The 16,105-nt window shown below is 45.0% G+C and overlaps 1 protein-coding gene across 1 annotated transcript in view; it reads left to right on the top strand.

The window, feature by feature from the left end:
* The window catches only part of DNAH2 (dynein axonemal heavy chain 2), a 1,666,550-nt gene that overhangs the window by 775,573 nt on the left and 874,872 nt on the right, over positions 1 to 16,105 (top strand). Inside the window, exon 30 of the mRNA XM_069218683.1 lies at positions 15,558 to 15,696. Coding sequence (XP_069074784.1) covers positions 15,558 to 15,696 — 139 coding nt within the window. The remainder of the gene's footprint in view (positions 1 to 15,557; positions 15,697 to 16,105) is intronic.

Consider the following 16,105-nt stretch of genomic DNA (forward strand, 5'->3'; position numbering starts at 1 on the left):
GTTCCTTAAAGGACTGTTTCATACTTTTCCACCAGTGCAGAAGCCTCCAACGTTGTGGTCCCTGAACGTGGTCCTGGGGCAACTCATGAAGCCTCCCTTTGAGCCCATTCATAGAGCGGAGTTAAAGTTAATTTCATGGAAGACGGCGTTGTTGCTGGCTCTTACCTCCGCTAAGAGAGTGAGTGGCATACAGGCATTTACCATTAAAGAGCCTTTTCTTCAGTTCACTACGCGTGATTTTGAGAACGAATCCCAAGTACATTCTGAAGGTGCCCTCAACTTTCCATCTAAATAAACCAGTTGTTTTGAAGACCTTCTTTCCTAATCCGCAAACAGTGGCAGAAAAGGCACTGCATTCCCTGGACGTTAAAAGATGTCTGAAGTTTTACCTGCAAAAGACTCAGAGCATATGCAAGTCAGACCAGTTGTTCGTAGCCTTTGGAAACGCAAGGAAGGGATTTACAGTATCCAAACAGAATATAGCTAGGTGGATTGGCCAAGCAATCCAATTCTGTCATACCCAGGCTGGTAAGCCTCTCCAAAGCAAGGTACGAGCCCACACGACAAGGGCGGTAGCCGCATCGGCTGCCCTCTTCGCTGGAGTACCCCTGCGGCAAATCTGTAGAGCAGCCACATGGTCCAGCCAGCATACGTTCACTAAGCACTACTGTCTTGAGGAAGCGAATACCATGGACACAGCAGTGGGCCAAGCAGTCTTGAGGCACTTATTTCGCTAAGGTGAGCCTCTTGGATCATCCCACCTCCACAACCGGGGTAAGGTGAACAACGGTTTTCTTATTTTAATCAAGATTAATCTGTTCCATTTCTTGTGTTTATGCTAGAGCCTGATTATCGTAGCATGCTATATAGTGGTTGTAAAGCAGTGATCTGTGCTTATTATGACTGATAGTTACTTACAGAGTAACATGATTACGTTCCATTGAGCACTAACTAGAAGTACTTTTGCTCTCATTTCTATTGATATTCTGATGTTGGTTCAGATTGTATAAATATGGCTATATGTCTACTTAATCAATATTACTGCTCGCTACTCTAATTCAAGCATGTGAATCTATGAAAGATCCAATACTGGAGAAGAAAATTAGTTACTTACCTGTAACTGTGGTTCTCCAGTATTGGTATTTTTCATAGATTCACATGCAACCCACCCTCTTCCCCGCAGAGGCTCCCCTTATAGATAAACTCTTATCTTCACACTTGTACTAGAAAATCTGAGGGAAAGAGCCTCTGTTGGGAGTGTTTGGCTGAGGTTCAACTTTGGGTCTTTTTTGCAAAACGACATGGATAGACTATAAATGAACCTAAGGAGGCCCTTGGGGCATAGTGTATATAGTGTACTGCTATGTGTATTTCAGGTTACCGTGAGGCTCCCACCTCGGCGATAGGGATGATTCAAGCATGTGAATCTATGAAAGATACCAATATTGGAGAACCACAGTTACAGGTAAGTAACTAATTTTCTTACAAGTAACTAAGGGAATTTGGAATACAGATCAGTTGCTTATGGCTTGGAAAGTAAAGGAAATGCAGTATCCAACAGACAGTTGCACAATGGATTGTGGCATGTATAGTTACAGCTCATACATTGACGAGAAGGCCACAGAGGCAGAAAGTTAGGGCGCATTCAACAAGAGCAGTGGAAACGACAACAGCATTCTTTGCAGTGATGTCATTTGAGGATTTTGCAAAGCAGTAATGTAGAAAACAAGACATGCTTTTGTTAAGTGTTATTGTGTAGATTTGCAAGTGAGCAAACGTAGCAATGGGTCAAGCAGTTCTCAGCAATCTGTATTGCTATGTTAGTCTGGTTTCAAGCATGTGAATCTATGAATGATCCAGTGCTTGAGAAGGAAATAAGTTACCTGTAACTCCGGTTCTCCAGCATTGATATTGTTCATAGAGTCACATGCAGCCTGTTTACCTCCCCTTTATTGAGGCTTCCAAATGAATATTAAAAAAGGAAAATGAAAAAAGTACTTGTGGTTCCGAAAATCTGACAGTTGGAAGCATCAGTAGTGGAATAGCTGGGTGCGTTGGGGTCTGATTGTCTGAAGTTTGGATCGTTTTAATGATGAAGATAGGTTGAATAAAGGTGTATTGAGTGTCAGTGTAAAAGATTGCTTACATATGTACTGTTGTTGGAAATGTTACCGGGGGTTCCCCAGTCTGACAACAAGGGAAGCTTTCAAGCATGTGAATCTATGAAAGATACCAATGCTGGAAAACCGAAGAACAGGTAAGAAACGTATTTCTCTCGTAGGGGTATTTCCATGATAGTCATAAGCACTGAATAGTTCCGCGCGCCTGCGGGGACCCCGGAGCACTGATGTGAAGTATATTCTTAAGTGCAAATACCAGCCCTTTGAAAAAGGTGTGTCAAAAATCACTTAAGAATAACATTGTGCAGCCTATGTGAACAGCTACACAGGCCAAATTGTTGAAAAGAAAACAGTTGTAGTGTAAATTCACGTTCAAACACCTATTTATTCTAGAAATGTAATAACAAATACATTCTCATACTTTATTTACACCTCTCATGAGAATAAAACAATGCAGGGCAGTGTAGCCCATAGGCTGCCATTATACAGAATGTAAATAGAGCTGTGCCTTTAAGAAAGTAAAGTCTTCCTGTATCCCATCATGCACAGCAAAAGGCAGTTGCCTCAGTTCTTTTTTCCGGCTCCTTTCTGACAGGACCCTGAAGCATTGAGCTCTACCTCACAAAGCCTTTTTTTGACAGAAATTCTTTAAAATCTTTTGAATTTCAATTTCACTCGACGTTTTTAATATTGAGTGAACATTTGCTACTCTTTTCTGTAAAATTCTGACAGAAATTTGAGGTTTTTCTAGTTTAGAAATGCCTTCACTTTTTGATAAATGCCCTTCTTGTGGCAGAAAAAAGGTTAAAACAGACCCACATTGAGTCTGTATAATTTGCCTTCCATCCAGCCACAAACCTGAATCATGTGACATCTGTAGAACTTTCTCCAGGAGAACTCTTCGTGATAGGAAGAAAATTCGACTTCAGGCAAGAGAGGACAGGAGAAAAAGTGGTCATTCTGCCACAGAGCGAGGAGAAGGTCAGTCTTCTACCAGGGCTCACCCTGTTTCCTCTGCAACTCCTACCGGACCTGCTCAGAAACGGCATAGGTCTCCGACGACGTCGAGGGCGTCGACGTCGAGACCGGGTATGGCACCAACATGCTCGCCGTCGAGGACCGGTTCACCGGCGAGGAAGAAACATCGTTCGACAACGGCAGCCATTTTGCTGTCGAGACGGCGTGGACGCTCGCCGTCGAGAGGGTCTGGGTCGCCGTCGACGCGGCGAGGACGATCGACGTCGAGAAGATCTGGGTCCGGTTCGCCGTCGACATGGCGAGGGCGATCGGCGTCGAGAGAGAGTGCTCGCCGTCGGAGACGGTCGCCGTCACCACATCGACGTTGAGCATCGTCGTCGAGAGGTTCTCAGCGGCGAGAGGAATCGACCTCAAGAGGCACTCGCCGTCACCGTACTTCGACGTCGAGGAGTGTGTCGACGTCGAGGCGACAATCAAAGAGACCTAGAAGGGTTTATACCACTTCAGAATCCTCTGCCTCACTCATCCTGCTTCCAGCGTCGCCACAGCTCTCTCCTCAACAGTCGCCGTTGCCGCAGACACCAGTAACACCTACGGCTCCTCTTCCGGCTCCCCCTTCAGAGTTTGCTCCGAGGACTCCAACGCAATCCATCAGGCATTCTAGACATTCCTCTAGACGTTCGTCTTCCTCTCGGCACCATCGTCATGAGTCACGGCAGAGATCTCCACATTCACGTCATAGACATTCTTCTTCGTCTACATGGGACTACTCTCCAACCCTATCGGACTCACTGTCCCCTATAGTGTCCCCCATAGACGACGTGAATACATTCCAAGAGGTCTTAGTGCGAGGGGCGACCAAACTAAATATCCCGCTGGCGGTACCCGCTCCATCGACCTCAGTAATCTTCGAGACGTTACACCAGAGGACATCTTCAAAACCTTTGCTTCCACTGGTTCCGGGTCTTATTGAACCGGCAATGGATATTTTTCTGACACCGGCCGCAACAAAATCTGCTCCTTCCAGACTTATTAAGAAGTATCGTCCACCGGAACAAGATCCTCTATTCTTGAGGTCGGACCCAGTGCCGGACTCGGTGGTTATAGTAGCGGCAAAGAAGTTGCACTCTACATCACCGTCTTCCTCCTCACCTCCGGATAAAGAGAGCAGAAAGATCGATGCTGCAGGCCGAAAAGTATGCTCTACCGCAGCCATCACAATGAAAGCAGCCAGTGCCACTGCTTTATTAGGGAGATACGATTGGGCCCTCTGGGACTCTATGCTGCAGTTTGCGGAGCATCTTCCTAAGGACAAAAGGGAAGATTTCTTGGAGGTCGTGGGTGAGGGAGCCATGGTTTCTAACCTCTTTCTTTTCTTTATTTCGGCCAATTAGGCCATAAAAGATGTACACAAAAAACACACATATGAACATGTAAAACCATCAAGGGAAAGTAAACAGGAAACACATCAGATAAAAGACCATACAATTGAAATGAAAACTTAAAATTAGATAGGAGCCTGCAACTTTAAAATACGGGTACGAGTATGCCAGACATTGGTAAGGAATTTGGCTAGTGCAAACACAATTGGACCTGAAACATCAGTTTTTAAAATTCTGTACACCGGGAGGTACTCCCTAAAACCAAGGTTTCTAATAAGTGGTAGGAGCCAATATTTCCTGGCGGCCATGTAAGTTGGACAAAACAAGACCACATGCAGATCGCTTTCCTCTGCTCCCACACATGTCGGACATAGCTTGGTAGATGGCAGTGTTGACCAGGAGCAGGTGTAAGATCGCAGAGGCAATGTGCCATATCTCCATTGGAGAAAAAGCTTCCTGGCCAGCACAGGAGACATAGCATCCAGAACCCTCTCCAAACGGTATGAGTCCTTGCTTTGCGCGAATACAGATGTTAATGACCCCTCATTCTTGCAGTCTAGGGCCATAGCTAATTTCTGCTCGTGGTAAGCACTGACCAAAGCTCTTCGTGGGATCCTTAGTGAGGCGTTAGCTGGATCCGACCACAGGTCAGGGAGGCCCAATCCCATACAGGACTTTTTTATATATTTTATCCACGGGATCTGTAGGGCTTTAGGGTGGGTTAAAAACTCCCTCAGTTCCGCCCTATAAGAAGAGAGTTCTTCGGTGCTCCATAGCCTTCGCCAGAAGACTATGGGTCTGAGACCTAATTCATCTGCTATTGGTCTCAGACCCAGATCCATCCTCAGGGGGAGGAGCGGAGTACTGGACGGAAGTGCTACTATCTGTCTAATGAAGTTGTTCTCAGTTATAGACAAACTGCAGGAAGCTGTGTGACCCCACAGTTCCGCCCCGTACATCAGAGCTCCTCTAGCCTGTGCCTTGTATATCTGGATAAGCGGCCCCAGCGGTCGATATGTGGAGCTTCTCATCAACCGAGCAATGCCGCCAGTGGTCTGCACTAATTTAAGGTTAACCCTAGTCTGGTGAGTTCCCCAGGACATGGTTTCATTCAACGTTACACCTAGATATTCAAAGGTGGAAACTCTCTCTAAACGTGAAGCTCCCAGTAAGGGGTTCGGGCGTGATCTTGGGGTTGGGTTCATAACCATAAACTTGGTTTTGTTAGCATTGATTTCTAACCCCCTATCTGTGCAAAAAGCCACAAAAGAATCAAGGATCCTCTGTATCCCCATGGGGGTTTTGGACAGCAGCAGGGCGTCATCTGCAAACATGATTGCAGGCACCCTGCCGCCATTCAATTTTGGGGCATCAGTGTATTCAGTTCCATTGAGATGGGCGATTACCCCGTTGACGAAGAGGCAGAACAGGGTCGGTGCCAATACACAGCCCTGTCTAACCCCCCTGTCAACGGGGAATCTGTCTGTTAATTCCCCATGTTTCCCGCACCTGACCCGGGCATAGTTATTATGGTGCAATCTCTTTAAAATTATCAGGATGTCTGGGGGGACCCCCATCTCAGCCAGAACACTCCAGAGTTTCCCTCTGGGCACGAGGTCGAACGCAGCCCTCAGGTCCACAAATATAGTGTATAAACTACCCCCTTCCAATATTGCTGCCCTCCAATAGATAATGTTCAGACGAAAAACCTGGTCTACTGTAGAAACTCCATTTCTAAATCCCGCCTGATACGGACTAAGGGCACCCGTTTCTTCCACCCAGTCCTGAAGCCGATTCAGCAGTATCCTGCCAAACAGCTTCTGTGACACGTCAATTAGACTGATTGGTCTGTAGTTGGCTGGGAGCAGGGGCGAGCCCCTTTTAAATATAGGAACCACCTCTGCCCCCAGCCAAGTACTCGGAATTTCCATGCCACACAAAACTCCATTAAACACTGCAGCCAGATAGGGGGCCCAAACACCAGGCTCCTGCTTGAACAGGTCCCCGGGCTGGCCGTCCAATCCTGGCGCCTTTCCAGCTTTAAGTCCCATTAGTGCTACCTTCACCTCCCCCACTGTTATCAAATCCCCGCCATACTCTACCAGTCCAGTACCGCAATCAATCTTAGTTTCTCCCTGCTCGGAACTGTAGAGAGACTGGAAGTGTGCCAGCCACACCCCTGCTGCAATATTTGGTTCTATTGCCGAATGGAGGTTCCCCGACCCCCCGTTTACTACTCTCCAAAACATTCGGTGGTCTCTTGTTGCGAGGGAAGTGGTAAGCTCCTCCCACTGGTTCTCCTCCCATTCGGTTTTAGCATGGATGACCAGTTTTTTATAAGCCCGTCTACTTTCTCGCAGCTTCTCTCTATCTGTTCCCTCCTTGATGCATCTGAGGAGTTCTCCCTTTGCCTTCCTACAGACTGCATTATACCATAAGGAGTTATGTTGTTGGATCCTCTTCTGATTCTGGACCCTGGTAAAAAGCTCAGAGGCCGCTCCCTTTATAAGGTCCTCATGAGCCTGGTATAATTTCTCATAGTGGGCTATATTGCCCACATCGTTGGCTAGCTCTCCCACTTTTTTCAAAATGGGGATTAAACCTGCGTAGAGCTTCGAAAGTTTCACTTGGCTCGTAGCTAGTTTATCCCACCTGATTCTTCTCCTGTTATTGTCTAATAGTAGTTCAGGTTTGGACTCCCCCATGGTTGTTGTGGAGGCCTTTGGCCCAGGATGGCTAAGATCGAGTTCAAGGGCGTTATGGTCACTATCCAGTCTCTCCACCACCCTAAAGTCCAGGATAGAAGACCAGTTCACTATCTGTACAAGAGCATAGTCCAAGCGGGACTCTCTTCCCACTCTATTGTACGTGGTTTTGCTTGGTACATCAGACTTAATACGTCCATTGCAGGCTCTAATTCCATGCTTTAGGGTGAGAGCAGTAATCTGCAAAGCCACAGGCGTCCATGCCTTTGGGGAAGGTGCTACAACAGAGGGTACTGACCACCTGAACTCTTCTTCCATGGGAAATCCCTCTACGAGACCGACCAACGGCTCGAAATGGGAATTTAAATCCCCTCCCACTATGTAAGGGATATCTCTTGGCATTTCCGCTAAATATACTGAAAGCTCCTCTATAGTGGGGGATTCACGCGAAGCTCCCACTGGCCTAGAGTAAATATTTATCAGGGCTAGTTTCGCTAGGTTCGGCCAGGCTAATAAAACCACTAGGATATCATCTGATGGCACCGGTAGGCGTGAAGCCTGACATCCTAAGTGGGAAGCCACCCAAGTTGTAAGTCCACCAGAGGGGCGGCCCTTACCCTCCCACCTAGCCGAGATGGAAAATGACTCGTAACCTTGATGGTTGTAATCTTCCCTTGCCCAAGTCTCTTGGAACATGCAAACATCCCCGGACTCAATGTAAGTTATCCAATCTTGGGTGCCCAGTTTGCTGGCTAAACCAGCCACATTCCACCAAATTAGTCTCATGTGCGCTGGAGAAGCCACAGAACAGATTGCAGGGATGGAATGGGGGGAAGAGCCAGTACCAAAGCCAGAAACTACACCAATTGCTCTACCAGGGGCATTTTCAGAAGTGGGTTCAACCGGATCCTAACCAGGTAGTAAGCGCTGCTGCTGATTCTTCGGTGCTGTCTGCACATAACTACGCTCACGGAGTAGCGTTAAGACGACACGCATGGTTGCGACTGACATCTCTCAAACCAGAAGCACAGCAGAGAATACAGAATTTACCTTTCTCAGGCTCCACTTTGTTCGGCTCTCATGCCGATGACGAGATGGCCAGGATGAAGTCTGAGTTAGACACTCTAAAAGCGGTAGGCATAGAACGCCCGAAAGAACAACGAAAAGTATTCCGTCCCTATCAGCGAAGACTTTTCACCCACAGGTATCAGACACCACACTGGATGTCTTCACGCCCCCAGCAGCAACAGAAACATCAAAGGGCCTTCTCGACACAGCGAAAGTCGACAAGGGGTCGTTCAACGCCACAAACTCAGGCAACTCGCCAGGCTCCCGCGTCTAAGCCCTGAATCTTCGCTTCCCCCTCCTCCGTTATCCACTCCGGTAGGGGGAAGTATCTCAAATCATCTGGACGAGTGGCTACACATCACATCAGACGCCTGGGTATTGAATATTGTGCGACATGGTTACGCTCTCAGATTCACCAGTCCTCCGCCATCTGTTCCACCCAAACCAGCCAGCCACCACCTCGAAGCTCTTCAGTTAGAAGTCACTATTCTATTACAAAAAAGAGCTATAGAACCCGTCCCGATCAGCCAACAAGGGAAAGGGATTTATTTGAGGTATTTTCTTGTGCCAAAAAAGGACAAACAAGAGTTTCGTCCCATTCTAGATCTAAGGACAGCAAACAAGTGGATTCGCAAAGAGAAATTCAGGATGCTATCCTTGCACCAAATTTACCCACATCTTCGTCAGGGCGACTGGCTCTGTGCGATAGACCTTTGCGACGCTTATTTTCATATTCCGGTGAGCAAGAAACATCGAAAATTCCTAAGGTTCACCGTCGGCAAACTTCATTACCAATTTGCGGTTCTACCCTTCGGCCTCAAATCAGCACCGAGAACTTTTTCCAAATGCATGGCGGTGGTAGCCGCCCACTTGAGGAAACATTGAATATTTGTCTACCCCTGTCTAGACGATTGGCTCATAAAGGCCTCCAGTTATCTAGAGGCCCAACAACATTTCAAATGGGCTCTACAGCTGTTACAGAATCTCGGTCTTCAAGTCAATCTCCTGAAGTCCACAGCAACGCCTGTTCAGAGGTTGCATTACTTAGGGGCCATTATAGATACCAATCTAGGAAAGGTGTTTCCTTCGGAGGAACGGCGATTATTGATTCTCCAAAAGTGCAAACAACTAGAGAGAACTCCACAGACCACTGCAAGAGTAATAGCCTCTCTACTGGGCTCGATGGCGTCTTGTATCCATCTCGTTGCCAATGCTCGCCTCCATATGAGACCCTTACAAGAAGACCTGGAGGATCAATGGTGTCAACTGATGGACGATTGGGAGAACAAAGTCCTCCTTTCTCCCCACGCCCTACAGTCCCTCAAGTGGTGGTGTTCACCCAACAATCTCTTGGTGGGGATTCCTTTCCAACAACAGCCTCCAGCTCAAACCATCGTAACAGACGCATCACTGCTCGGATGGGGAGCGCACATGGATCATCTTCGAGTCCAAGGCAAGTGGTTACAGAGAGAGAGTCTCTATCATATCAACCTGCTGGAGCTTTGCGCAGTCCACCTTGCGCTCAAAGCCTTCCTACCCTCTCTGAAAACGGAAACTCTCCTCCTCCAGACGGACAACGTGGCCACTATGTATTACGTAAACAAACAAGGAGGCACCAGGTCCAGGATATTATCCAGAGAGGCTCAGACAATCTGGCATTGGCTTCTAGCCAGGAACCTGTCGCTAGTGGCAACTCACCTGCCTGGCAGCCAGAATGTTCAAGCGGATGCTCTCAGCCGCGTAATGGACGAGAACCACGAATGGGTGTTACACAAGGACGTCGTTCGTTCCATTTTCGCACTATGGGGTACCCCCTCTATAGACCTATTCGCAAACCCCAGAAAACAAAAAATGCCAAAACTTCGCCTCCAGATATTACCATCCAGGGACACTGGGGAATGCCCTGTGGATAAGCTGGTCAGGAGCATTTCTTTACGCCTTTCCACCGCTTCCCCTGATTCCGGCAGTCCTCCAGAAGTTATCCAATGCTCAGTCCAAAATGATCCTAATTGCTCCAGAATGGCCACGCCAATGGTGGTTTCCAGACCTTCTTCACCGGTCACTCAAGCCACACATCAGGCTGCCTCATCGTCCGGACCTGCTCACGAAGTTCAGAGGGCAGATATCTCATCCCAACCTCTCATCGTTGAGTTTGGCAGCATGGCTCCTGAGCTAGTGCAATATGGACACTTGAACCTACCTCAGGACTGTATGGAAATCCTAAAAGAAGCAAAGCGCCCTTCCACACGATCGGCTTATGCAAGCAAGTGGAAAAGATTCTGTGTGTGGTGTTTGGACAACAACATTGACCCGGTATCCTGTGGAGAGTAATCTATCCTGCCGTACTTACTAAGTTTGGCAAAATCAGGCTTACAATTGTCATCAATAAAGGTACACTTGGCGGCTCTAACGGCATACAGAAAGAGCCCCTCACAAACCTCCTTTTTTCGGATTCCAATTATTAAGGACTTCCAGGAAGGTTTAAAAAAGGTCTTTCCTCCCATTAGGAGGCCATCTCCTCCATGGGAACTGAATGTTGTCCTATCGCGTCTGATGCTACCTCCATTCGAGCCAATACATAAGGCATCACTTCAACATCTCACATGGAAAACTGCTTTTCTGGTTGCAATCACTTCAGCGCGTAGGGTCAGCGAAATCCAGGCCCTTTGCGCTCAAGAGCCCTACACGGTTTTTCATTCTGCGAAAGTGGTAATGAGGACTCATCCAAAATTTTTACCAAAAGTTGTCTCCGACTTTCATGTGAACCAAACCATTTCATTACCAACTTTCTTTCAAAATCCAACTACTCCTGCTGAGAGAACTCTGCACTCTCTGGATGTAAAGAGGGTTTTGAAATTTTACTTGGACAGGACAAAATGCTTACGTAAATCACAGCAGCTCTTTGTTAACTATGGCCCAGTTAGAACAGGGTTGGGCACGTCTAAGCAATCATTATCCAGGTGGATTGTTTCATGTATAATGTTATGTTATCAGTTAGCGAACAAATCCCTTGGTGGTAGGCCAAAAGCCCACTCTACTAGAGGGAAGGCAGCTACTGCGGCCTTGATGAGAAATATCCCTTTGGCAGAAATATGCAAGGCTGCCACTTGGAAGTCGGTCCATACCTTTACTCAGCATTACTGCCTTGATACAGACGCTAGGGCAGATGCGCAAGTTGGACAGGCCTTGCTTAAGAATTTATTTGCATAACTCATGTTTTTGTTAGTATTATTCTGTCTACTCCACCGCGGTTATGGGAATGGGCTTGCTAGTCTATTCAGTGCTTATGACTATACATGGAAATCCCCTAAGAAGGAATGGTTTCTTACCTGTAACTCCAGTTCTCTCGTAGGGGTATTTCCATTATAGTCATAAGCAACCCTCCCTCCTCCCCGGTGGAGTTGACATAGAAAAAGTTGCCATAGTAGTATCGATGTTGGTACTCCAACGAATATTTTGTTCCTTCATTTCAGGTTACAAGCCTTCAAAAAGAACTGAGGCAACTGCCTTTTGCTGTGCATGATGGGATACAAGAAGACTTTACTTTCTTAAAGGCCCAGTTCTATTTACTTTCTGTATAATGGCAGCCTATGGGCTACACTGCCCTGCATTGTTTTATTCTCATGAGAGGTGTAAATAAAGTATGAGAATGTATTTGTTATTACATTTCTAGAATAAATAGGTGTTTGAACGTGAATTTACACTACAACTGTTTTCTTTTCAACAATTTGGCCTGTGTAGCTGTTCACATAGGCGGCACAGTGTTATTCTTAAGTGATTTTTGATACACCTTTTTCAAAGGGCTGGCATTTGCACTTAAGAATATACTTCACATCAGTGCTCCGGGGTTCCCGCAGGCGCGCGGAACTATTCAGTGCTTATGACTATCATGGAAATACCCCTACGAGAGAACTGGAGTTACAGGTAAGAAACCATTCCTTCCTTTTGGTGTAGTGTATCAACACCATGGGAGTTGAGACATGAGACCTGCGTTTGAATCAAAGGGGTGCAATTCCCTCTCTGAGGGATAAGGGTCTTGATGTTGGCAACTTACAGTTGTTGTGATGATAATCAGACTATTGGTACTGTTTTTTTGGTGCTAAAAATTGTGCAATAGTCCCATCTCATATTGCTATTTATTTTGGATGGATGTATAACCCAATGAGAAAAAGCAAAGGGTGTCTGTGCCGTGATCTTTAAGAGTTTTGGCCAATGTGGCCTTGTTTGTTTGCTTCCATGAACATTTAAATGAAGTTTAAAAAAAATCTGCTGTCTGATAAATCACCTACTCATGAATATATTTTCTAACTATTACTTTGTTAATTTGTGTACAGACACAACATATTAGTGATGTGTGGTTAACAACATTCACTGCTACCATTATAAATTCTTCTTTTCAACGTTCCCAAGCATTCGAAGCTTTAAAGCTAAACAGTAAGCAAAGCCAAGCTCCACACTGGAACCCCATTCTCAACATATAATTCAGTGGTCTGAACATGGACCCAAAAAGAGAGAAGAAGAAGAATGGACAGAAAAACGAATATCTTAAATAAAAACAGAGCATCCTCATTGTGGCCTATTTTGGATCTTCTCAAAGGAGAGGCTTTTCCTTGACCCTCTAACCTAAATCCCTTGTAACTGTCTTCATGTATCTTGCGTTTTAGGCAACTCACTCCTTCTTATGGCTCAGCCCACTGTAGAAGGCTTTTGCAGCCCACCATTAGAATGAGAATATTTATTTCCTTGTTGGTGGTCCACTTTAAATTTTTACTTTGAAGCCAATTATACCTCTGGTTCCCAATTTGTTTAGCTCCTTAATTAGAACAGGACTTTCTTGTGGATCAGAGTTTATGGACAGAAATCAAGTAAAGTGGTCTCAGTATTGCAACTCCTCTCAAATTGTGATATGTTAGACCCATCCCCTCTGATCTCAAAACCAACATTACTTTGTCACCTTCCTCCACACCAGATTATAGCCCCTTATAGGGATTCTCTTTGTGTGTTGAAATAGTGATCAGTACTTCGCATCTATTGTCTCATCTCATTCTCCCAGCACATTTCTCACCCCATAATGAAGTGTGTTTGTGAACTGATTGTCGAGACATCCAATACTTGCAATGGGAATGCTCTTCTTTTTTAAATTGCTCTTTTTTATGTGTGTTAGTAGAGACATTTGACAGGTTTAATTTGTTTATTATAGCCATCAGATTACACATATAGTCACTATTAGTTAGCAAGTTATTTATATAGTCAATTATTATCAACATTGCAAACTGGATTAAACAATAAGCAAAACCAACATCTGACCAAGATTTTTCTCATTTTATTGAATTTTCAATTGGCTCCTTTTTGTTTGTGGCCTGGAGTTCCAGATTCAAATCACGTAATTGTCTGTGGTTTATTCCGCCAATGTTTACTTACATATACTTATGGATTCAGCACCCTCATCCCGCAACAGTTTTATGCAGCTTCCTCACTAGTGCTGGACCATAGGGCTATAAAATATCCTGTAAGGCTAAAGGGGGTCCCAACAGTATTTTAACTTCCTTGAATGTCTGTACAGATTTGGGACCCTATCCCATCTCAGGAGAGGCTGTTTTCAGTTTAGGAGGTTAATGCTCTTCTTACATTGTTTAAAGGGTCCATTATGGTTTCCAACCTCTTTAGACTTTATACTCTCCATTTTCTAATGCTTTCCCTCTCTGTAGGGCTGAGGCAGACTCTGTTTCCTACTGCCTCAGTTCCCAAAATCTATCGCCTGATTTTCCCAGTGACTGCTTCACTCCATCCACTCTCCTAATACATTTTCTTGCTTTTCTTCCACTGCAATAAGTATAACGTCAGTCTTCTCTTTTTCCAAACCTAAATCCTCTTGTTGAGTTCTCATTAATGTAGGTAGGACTGCTTCAGGAGGAGAAAGAAGCCTGCTCCCCAAGCATGTGGCTGAGGCAAAGATATCTCCATGACTTCACTGTGGACTAGCCATGTTCCTCTGAACCATGTCAGAAGGCCTATTCTCCATGAGTTCCTTTCCATCTATTCACACCACTGAACCAGGAACTTCAAAGGCGTATGGGTTCTCTGAGTGGTGAATAATGGCTATGTGATACAGCTGTCATGCCATCCACCATTCAGACATCTCCTTCTACATTCAAAATCAAATCCCAAGAACATGGATTACAACATTATGAACAACGATGCTTCTTAATTTCCCTTGCCATCAGTAACCACAGGGGCATAGCTAACTCAGGCTTCAGTTGAAAAGGAGATTGATCAGACTGGGTCCATTCTGGAGTTAATATGGCAAAGGAGATGACCGATAGTCTTCAAATCCATAGTATCTCTCATTTATAGTAGTCTATGCTGAAGTCCTAGCACTACAAAACAAGACTAAAGACACTATGGCCTGGTATTTGTCTTCCTCCAGCTGCTCAGCTTGACTCTACCTAGAAAGGCTTAAGTGGATATAGACATTGATATTGGTAATGATGATGACTAAGATCTGCCAGTGTCAACAGCGCTGATTGGTTTTGTCCTACCCCCTGAGGTAGCTTACTGCTCTCTAAACTTGTGCTAGGAGCAATCTGGTAATGAACTATCAATATTTCCATAGACACTCTTGATTCTGAACCTGGAGTGTACAAAACTTTGAATGCAAAATGATGGGAAGTCTTCTGGCACAGTTCCCTGTGGATACAGAAGTTGCAGAAAAGAGTAAAGGTCCAGTACCTCTGCTTTCCTCAATATCTGACAAAGAAGCAAAAGCGTAAGTGAACCAAGGGAAAAAAATTATCAAAATTCAATTTTCATTCAGCCATAAGTTAATATGTTCACAGTCATGCCTGCTACAATTTTCAAAACTGGACCAACATAGAACGGAAGTTGGCGGCTCAGCTTGAACGCTGAAGAATGCCTGGCATTAAAAATCCTCTAAATTCTGTCATACGAGGCAATGTCTACAACTAATTTTCAAACGCAATAAGGTTTTTTTTCCTCGAATGACTGATCATATGCCTCTAAAATTAAATTAGTTGAATTGTGGTAACAATAAACATTGCAGTTAGACATGTATTGATTAGCTAGGAAGCACATGGTTCCAGCACTGAGCTGAGTGCTTTCTCACTCTAGAAGACAAGGCTCCTTCACCGACCTATTATATTAGGGGTGTCATTGAACAAGCACTTGCTCGTTACTTAAGAGATTCTTTGTTACAGTCTTTCTGGTAAAGTTCGTTATTTTTCTTACAGAAGTTAGCAGTTCCCACCCAGCTATCGATATGGTCATTAACTTTTGTTTGATTCTAGAACATCTTCCTTGGGGAGGATATCAGGAAGCAATTACCCCAAGAGTCTGCAGAGTTTGATGAAATCAACATTGATTGGAAGATTATTATGGATCGCATGAATAAAGACAACAACGCGCTTCGTGCAACACACTATCCAGGTACATGCAGGCAAATGTTTACTGTCCTCTGTTCTGTGCTCACTGGGACAGCACAGAGAATGCCACCTTGCAGACCACTAGCCAACATAAGCAGAATATCAAACAATTTTGGAACATGCCATTCATGCCTCAGATTCCAAGATTGGCTCACCTCTACTATTAAATTCATCCCCATATCGATTTGTGTTTTACTTGACTCTCTTTTTCAGGAATAAGGGCTTGTGCTATAGTGTGAAAATATGGCATTGCATATGTGTTTCTAGTTCTGAACCAATAAATTATTTTCTCATCCTTTATTATTGTTTGTTGTTCAGTCTGACAGCTTTATTGCCACCTTATTTTTATTTACCAATTAATTACATAGTTTTGTTGTGCTGAATGTTGGTCTGAGTGTTACATGTAGAAATGA

The sequence above is a fragment of the Pleurodeles waltl genome, chromosome 12 (genome assembly GCF_031143425.1).
Source record: "Pleurodeles waltl isolate 20211129_DDA chromosome 12, aPleWal1.hap1.20221129, whole genome shotgun sequence".
Lineage (NCBI taxonomy): Eukaryota > Metazoa > Chordata > Amphibia > Caudata > Salamandridae > Pleurodeles > Pleurodeles waltl.